The 8,970-nt window shown below is 41.4% G+C and overlaps 1 protein-coding gene across 2 annotated transcripts in view; it reads right to left on the bottom strand.

The window, feature by feature from the left end:
* Positions 1–1,825: 1,825 nt before the first annotated feature.
* The window catches only part of LOC144770655 (putative methyltransferase DDB_G0268948), a 430,911-nt gene continuing 423,766 nt past the window's right edge, over positions 1,826–8,970 (bottom strand). For both annotated transcript variants that reach the window (XM_078655364.1, XM_078655366.1), the window contains one exon: positions 1,826–2,654. In XM_078655364.1, coding sequence (XP_078511490.1) covers positions 2,451–2,654 — 204 coding nt within the window. In that variant the 3' untranslated portion in view covers positions 1,826–2,450. The remainder of the gene's footprint in view (positions 2,655–8,970) is intronic.

Here is an 8,970-nt window from a genome sequence, read left to right as displayed (position 1 = left end):
GTGACAACCAAACAACATGTGTTTTAAGTGTGCCAGCCTCAAGATTGCAGCTCCAGCATTTGTCATTATTACTTAGTCTCAGCTCATGTAGTCGAACAGGGGTCTACAGTAAAAGGTTCATTGTGAAGAACTTAGATTGAATGAGGTATGGAGCAATTTTGTTATTCAAGGCAAATTTGCTAATCGTGCGCCAAGTCTCAGTAGTAATGTGATCAAAGACCTAATTATCAAAGTGTTTGACCCATTTAGTATGGATAATTGAGTCTATTGGCAAAGGCGGATCAGATAGAAATGTATAGACTTTGGAGGGGTTATGTCTGTAGCACCATCAAAAGTTAAGAGTCATGACTAGGGCAACTGTTTGGATAACTCAAGTTTGGATAGTTTGACCTTAATACGAAGGAAGCTGTAGAAATCAAGATTGGTGAGAAAAGTGATGCAGATCATGATTGGCATCATACCGGTTTTTAATTAGACTAATTCTCTTGGATGCCCACATGTTTGCTGTCTTATGATCAAAATCAGTATTAATATTAGGGTTGAACCAAAAGGAGGCCCATCTAGAGTTACTAGTGGGTACTTCAAGTCATTTATCAAGCATTTTTAATGCATTATCTGTATCAGTAAGAATACAGTCAGAGTACAGTGAGGTATGGTAAACTTCCTCATCGTGAAAAGAGTGTGTCAAAGGGAGAGCAGGGGTCAAGTCCAATATATAGCCATGGGGGAGTGTTTTGCAAATCTGAGAGAAACCAAGAACACCCATGCACTGCTAGAAAGGCCGTTCGATATAGGGTTCAATCGGGAAGACTACAGCTCCCTAATAAAGCAGGTCTCTGAAGTGATTTGTAGGAAATCATGGCTCTGTTATCGTTTCTAAGGAACTTTGAGGTAATTTTATCCAGATCATGATAAAAGGAGGGGAGAGTCTCACATGCAGCATGGAAGATAAAAAGTTTGCAATCAGCGTAAACATAATTCTGACAGTTTGGAGTCTACACCATCAGGTAATGAATTTTGGTGACCAGGTGTTCAAGAGATTCCTGACTTGGTGATAGAGTGAGATTCATTAAAGAGTCGTGTGTCCATAAGATCTCTACAAAACCAAATCCCCATATATTTGAGGCAAATAGATTGCCATTCGAGCCCTGAATCTCCTAGGTGAGATGGGAGGCACAGAGGATCTAAGGAGAAAACTTCTGTTTTGTCATTATTCAGCGTATAACCAGGCACTTTCGAGAAGGCATTGATAATATTAATTACAGATGGAATAACTGCTTCAATAGCTGCAGAAAAAATAGTGAAAGCCATAATTTTAAAACTGACTCACCAAACTGAAAACGTCCCATGTTCGTGTCAGCATTATGTAGCGTAAGCAAGGAGTTAATAGATAATAGGAAAAGTAAAGTAGAGAGAGGACAACCCTGTCATGTTCCTTGATAAGGGTGGAAACAAGAAGAGGTAGCACCATTAACCCTAATATTTGCTGTTGGGTTTGCAGATAGGCCTAAGTCCAGTTTAATGAAGGGGTCACCCAGTTAGTGTAATCCCAATACTGCTTTAAGGAACGGCCGAGACACCTTATCAAACCACTTTTCTGCATCAAGAGCAATCGCTGAATGAACCCCGTTTCTGAATTATGGATGAGTTGGGGAATGTACCCCTCCAGTCATTTGGCAAGGATCATCACAAACATTTGGGCTTCCATATTTAAAATGGAACTAGGGCGGTAATTTTTGGGATCAGAAAGATCTTTACCTTCCTTTGGTATGACCACAATAGTGGCGTTAGCAGCCATTCCGGATCAAGGCACAGGTGCTTTTTAGAATTTGATGTTATTGTTATACTCACCACAACCTTAAACTAATGACAATGTCACACTGCTCGAACGAATGAGGGACCAAAAATTGAAATCACCAAACTTTAAAAAATCATGAAAATGTAGATTATCTTTTTGGATTTCATTTTCTTATCTCAATGAAATGTACATTTCTCTAAAAAAAAAGAGATAGAAGAAGATAGATGAAAAATAAGTTGAGGCAGTAGGATAACAAATGAAAGCATAAGGTACAGGTTGGCATAGCAAGAATGTGGAATATACAATACCTAGCTCATATAATGGCTAAATAAGTATTTTGTCTGTGAGAAAGTGGACTATTTTATAGAAGAAAAAGTAGAAAAGGTAGCTTTAGGGAAGCATTTATCTTGAGGGCATCTCCTAGCTATTTTATAATGCAATTTTTTCATGGAGGCTTTTATTTACTATCAAGTTAAGTGAATTAGAACAGACTCAAGGTGCAATAGAGTCTTCGAACATCAGACCCAGTCTTCCAGGCCTATGCCTTGTTAAAAGACAAACTTGATAAGTGCTACTTTTTCACTGGAACTAAATAATGCCATGCCGCAGCAGTGGGCCTATACTCGGTACCTGGAAGTACATTAGCCAATTATTAATCAGTACAACTTATAAAGACAGACTTTATTGTAAATGTGTGAGTATTTGTGTTAGATTTCTTTTTATTGACCACCCTCCTACAATGATGTTTGCCAATCTTCTCGGGTATCACTTTGACTTGCAGGCCAACACACAGAAATAGTTGCTGTGGACCTCCACCTCCGTGTCTAGAGAAGACACTCCCATGATCTGTAGAAGCCTGTAGTATGGAAGAGAAAGTGTAAAGATGAAGTACACAGCATATCTCTGTTAGTTTCTGAATCAAAGCAAATACAGATGTATGTCTTCTGTTTCTGCTCTTTCATTCAGCCTCTGCATTTCACTCTACATGTTTATATAAACAACATTTGACTCTAACTACTTGGAACATCACATGCCTCAGTTCTATCACAGAGTAATCACAATGGGCAATGGCAATCAGTGTCTGTTGCCTTTACATACAAATGAGACTGATTGGCATTGATAACATTAGTTCACTGTAATCTTCAATATCGGTCAAGATCAAAATGATATCCTCCACATTTCTGCAGCAGTTTTTTCAAGAGATCACTAGGTGGCAATACAACTAGGGGCCTATTTTTATGTAAAGTGGTACATGCATGACGCAGGGCTCTCAATAAAATTTATGAAGCCATGAAAGGCCACCCTACCGTGCGTTCAGAAGCCTCATAAATCATGAGTAAGGCGACGCAGCGCAAATCGCTCTGCCGCTGTAGTTTGTGCCCTGGAGGCTAATGGAAATTTGACACTGCCCCAGATTTACATAGGCATACAAATCCGGGGAAGCACCAAATATGTAGTCCTCCCAATGTGAGGAGCAATGGAGAGAAATGGCCTGATTTCTTCTCGTTTTTTTTCTCTTTCCAAAGAGGAAAATGCCTCTCAGAATTGTTTTTCCTGCCTCCATTACGGGCAGGAAGGTGTCACAATCCTGCCTGTAATGGAGGCATGCTTGCACCATTGTGCAAGGGTACCTACGTTGGCATTAGGTAGCTGAAACAGCGCTAGCACAGGCAGAAAAAAACAGGAATGCATTGTATTACTTAAATACAGTGCATTCCTACCCTTTCACCTTGGCGTAGGGCGGTGGAGCAAGTTGCCTTTCTGTGCTCCCCTATGCCAAAATGCCCTAAATGAGGCCTACGTGTTTCATAAAAACAGCTGTCTTCACAGGTGCAGTGAATGCTGAATCTACCCTTGGTAAAGACCAAAATGTCCCTCTGAACAGGTCAAACACAGAAAGAGAGCAAAGTCAGCAATAACAACAAGGAAAATGAGACTGACACAAAAATCATCCAATCTTGAGCAAGGATTGGCTCTATGGAGTATTGTGTTCAATGGTATTTGCAAAAGACAGATGGAGCCACAAAAATTAGTGCATTTCACTTGACCCATCTATATTTCAGACCAACATTGTGACCTGTGTGTATACAGGTGCATGTTGTAAGCCATTTTTCATTGTAGTTGTCAATGTCATGTTATCAGGCCATAATCAGTATATTGGCCTAGGCGGGTTGCAGTTATAGACCCTATAAAGTGGTGTCGCTTAACAGAGGAGAAAAGTTAAGGTAAATTAGAACTCCTCCCCTTACTCAATAACTGATAGTATCTGGTGCAAAACAGGTTTTGGGGGGTCAGGTTTGAGTTACGCAAGTCTACTTTCATGGAGTTCCAGATTATTTCTGTCACCCGAATTTTCAGTTTTTCACTTCTTCAAAAAGTCATGCCCTTTTATCCGGTGAAAGTTCATTTTGCATGGTTACCCCCAATTGTTTTTGCACGGGAGTGTGTACTTTGCCTAGTTAATCCTAGCGAGGGACTTTAAATAAAGGACGCCTATTTCCAAAATAAACGCAAAAGTCTGAATTTTCATGTGAAAGCCCAACTCACATGGGACAACGTTACTTTTGTAGATTTTTTATATTTTGCAAGAACTATCTGAATTTTGTGATAAAAATCCACCTTTTCACATTGCGTCTTATTGACACCTTCAGATGCAAATGAGAAGATTGTGCTGTCTTATTACATTTTCGATGTGTTGCAATGAGGATGTGATTGTTTGTGTTTCTGTTATGAGGAACACAAACTAAGTGATAATGTCCATAGTAATCTGAGGGATGGTGACCAATAAAAATATCCTTGGATTGGCTGTCTGCTTGTTGATTGGTGTGATTCATTTACATTTGACTCAATTTCATTGGCATGGGAAGGAAACACTGCAGAATACTGAAGAGTTGGTATTACATGAGCCCATAGAGGTATAATTACAATGCTATAGTGCTATTATTTACAATGCTATAGGGCTACCTGAATGTCACTTTTAGCGGCGTTCTGGTGGACCTATGCCCCTAAGTGGCGCTAAGTCACTTTTTTGGCTTAACGCCAACTTGTAAATATGGCCCCTTTACACGCTTCAATTAGTGTGAAATGGGCATGCAATGGTTGTTTTTGTGGGCATCCATCCCAACACTCCATTCTCCTACAAACCCAACAACCCCCTACTACATTAAACATTATTAATTACATTGAAATAATACACAATTACAAATATATTTTAAAAGTTAATAACAATTATATTTGAATACAAGAAGTTAAAATGATTATACAAACTAATATATAAAACAAATAAAAATAATTATTGCACCATTGTAAAAATAAACAATCGTAAACATAACAATAACCTTAAAAACAATATTATAACCAGATTAATGATGTGCTTATGATAATTTGCAGTCACAATAGCTTTGACAAACGTTTCATGCAACACAATATTTTGGTCATCCATCATTCACATCCCAACAGAAGGACCTCCATGGAAGTATTTATCATTAATGTGTCAGTATTGTATACATTCACATAGTACCCTTCCAGGTTTTCTAAATCCAGATAGTAATTCCAGTTCTTGGGCTGTATTTTTCTGATCTTATTTTAAAATAAAACATGTTATTTTCATAAAGTTTTAACTACTAATAGAGATGGGATTTTTGGAGATGAGCATAATGCTACCACTTGTAGCTCTATAAACAGACCCCTAGGTAGATTTGTACAATACAAGTCAATTTAGCATTGATAATATACAAATCTGGTGCTCTTCTACGTAATTATCTTGTTACTCTTGTAATTGATAAGGGAAGACACAATTTTGTATGGGTGATAAGTAAAGAATCTCACCACAAAAGGGGCCAAATGTAGCAAGCGAAGAAGCGATCGCAAATGCTGAAATTCACAGAATATCATCGTTTGTGACTGCAAAATAGTACTGTGCAATGTAGAGAAAGAAAAATCTAATCGCAAAAAAACAGACAAGTGAATTTGCAAATCCTTATTTTGCAAATCTGAGCTACCGAGTCCCAAATTGCGACCCACAAATTGCGAAATGTCAAATAAGAAATCACAAAGAAATGTATGAAAAATCGGAAATAGAGATTTCACCAACAATCTCTATTTGCGAGTAGAAATTTAACACCAACTCAAAGCAGGTGGTAACTAGGTGCACTGCATATAAACAGCCCCAGAAGGCAACACTTTTCACACAATGGCAGCCCTGTATGTCATAGCAAGGAGGATGTAGATGCAAGCGGCAGCACAGAGGATGAGGAGGCAACAGGAATGCATACACAGAGTGCGCATTACCCTGTTCCAACTGACAAAAGAAGAAATACATGAGAGGTACAGGCTTGACTCGGCTACCATCCTAGACCTGATACGTGGCCTACATCGAATCCTACAGCATCAGACATGCAGGGTGCACGCAATTCCACCACATGTGTAGGTCTTGTTTTCCCTGCACTGGCTTGCATCAGGTAATTACCAGGGGGTGATAGCTGTAGCCGGAAGGGTCTTACAAAGTTGCTTCTCATGCTTCCTGAACACCTTCCTGGATGCCATGCTTCAAAGAATGCACCATTACGTCCGGTTTCTTACCACGCAGCAGGAACCGCTTAGGACCAACATGTATTTCTATCAGATGGCTCAATTCCCACATGTCATTGGGTGCATTGATGGAACACATATTGCAATCTGTCCCGCCTCTGCTACTGAGTATGTATATCGGAACAGAAAATCCTATCATTCCATCAATGTCCGGGTAATTTGTGATACATCACACATTATAACTGATATAGTAGCAAAATTCCCAGGAAGTACGCATGACTCCTAAATCTTCAGGCATAGTGGAATCTATACACTTCTGACGGGGAGAATTTGTAGAAGGATACCTGCTAGGTAAATGCATGTATCACACTCTGATGTATACTTTGGATGCATCTGTAGTTGCCTTTGATTGATGTTTCATCCTTTCCCATATAGGTTACAGCGCAGAAGCAGTGCATTCATTCATACTCACCCCATTTATCAACCCATCTACCCCAAGTGAGAGGAGATACAATGCTTCCCATAAGTCTACGCACAATGTGGTGGACATTTGGACTGCTGAAGAGCAGGTTCCGCTGCCTCCACAAATGTGGAGGTGCACAGCAGCAGCACCCCAAGATATGCTGCAAAATCATTGCTACCTGCGCCAAGCTAGACAACCTGCACAAGCCACACAATTTATGGACGAAATGCAGAACAAATCAAAACATTCACCCCCAGTCAAGAAATGCAATACAACCTGGCCACAAAGAAGGGGAACTCAGTGGAAATCACAGACTCTGACTCAGAGGATGAGGAATGCCCACGGCCACATCACAAAGCAGCAGGTGGTGTAGGAGCCGCAGATGGGAGACACAGACGTGATGAGGTCACACACAACTATTTATAAGTAAGTAATGACACTAAGCGGATACTGATATTTGAATAACTGTGTTTTATTGTCCTGACATCAGGCAATATGTATGCATACTGCCCACAATACTGGCCTCTGTGTGCCTTGAGTTGCACATCATGGCATGTCAACACTGCATACACATTGACAACCCCTTTCATGTCTCACATGGGTTAGCTCACCTATCAGCAATGGACTCATTTCCTACACCCATGCCCAGCACTGCTACGGTCAGTGTGCACAATTCCCTCCCTTGATGATTGCTCTACTGCTGGCCCTTGTGACAGCTATGTTGACTGTCTGGAGCAGTTCAACAGCACTGGTTATCTTCAACAACCCGCTAGCAACATCTTGGCTGCAGTGGGCCATTTCCACTTGCATGGCAACTGTGCGTCTGCTCAAGACAGCTGTAACATTGCATAGGCGGTTGACTGATTTCGTGTATCCATCCATGCGCTGTTTTCAACGGCGTCTTGCGCCACATTCACTCTCCATGTTGCTGCATAACTGCTGTACTGCCACAGTCATGTCCTTCATGCACTCTGCATTGGCCCTAAGACCCTCAGCAACAGTGGTGTTCAGTTCATTAATGCCCTCCTTGATGTCCATCATGTTCTTGTTCAGGGACACCAGCTGCCATTGCATTAACTTTATTGTTTTCATTTCCAGTCGCTGCACCTTGACCATGGTGCCCTCAAGACCTGAAAAGACACTGGATTTCTCACCCTACTCAGACAGACATTGTGGCCTTGGTGTGCGTCGGAGACTGCTGGTGTGGCTGCGCTGCATGGGTGACTGTAGGTTTGGAGACTGTGCTCCCTGTGTTATGCCAGTGGCACATGTTCTCCTGTGGATACAAGATGTCCATTTACTGAATTTTCTTGAAGCATTTGTATTACATTACATTTACATGTTTTTTAGTCACACAAACAGTTCTCCACTTGGTTATTGACTGGTGTGAGGCCCCTGCGATTGTCTTCACCTATGTCACTGCTTTGCTAAATGAGTTTTGGGACTACATTTCCCATGATGCATTGCTGGTTGTTATCAAAATGTGGACTGGAGTGGAACTCTAACTTGCTCATGATGTGTAATTGGGGATTGGGGAGGGTGAGGGTTCAGGACAGACTGTGCATGCATCTTAACTTGTCTGGTGTTGTCTCGGACTGAACTGTCCACTTTGCCTATGCTACTTATGCTCTCAGGCTGGAGGGTGGACTCCACCAAGTCCTCCAGGGGTGTTGTTGCAGCCTCTGTGGATGGTCCTCCACCTGTCTTTTTGGCTTGCTTCAGCCTGTCTGCTAGCCTCTCCTTCGCCCAGGAGCGCAAGTCATACCAGCGCTTCTTCTGGTCATCGATGGATCGCTGTGTGACCCCAATGGCATTGATCTTGGCTTGCATCTCCAGACAGATCTTCCTCATCTGCGATGTAGGTACATGCAGTGATTTCTTGCCAAATAGGAGCTCATGGGTCTTTACCACTTCCTCAATGAGGACCTCCAACTCCTTTTCACTAAACTTGTGCTTCTTTTTCCTTTCTGCAGGCTCCTTTCCCTTCTCCTGGGTGTCCATTGTGTCAGTTGGTGTCTGCCTGAGCACTCCTGTGCAGCCCTTTGGTGTGTGCTCCTGCTCTCTGCATCTCCTCCAGTCCGAGGCACTCAGAAACAGCATGGCTGTGGTCACTCCCTGTATGTGATGTCATCAGAATGCACCTGGATATAGCAGATTCGCTAATTTGCGATTTTTTGAA

The sequence above is a fragment of the Lissotriton helveticus genome, chromosome 7 (assembly GCF_964261635.1).
Source record: "Lissotriton helveticus chromosome 7, aLisHel1.1, whole genome shotgun sequence".
NCBI classification, from domain to species: domain Eukaryota; kingdom Metazoa; phylum Chordata; class Amphibia; order Caudata; family Salamandridae; genus Lissotriton; species Lissotriton helveticus.
The sequence above is the reverse complement of the archived record's forward strand: the minus strand, read 5'-3'. Positions and strand labels throughout refer to the sequence as shown.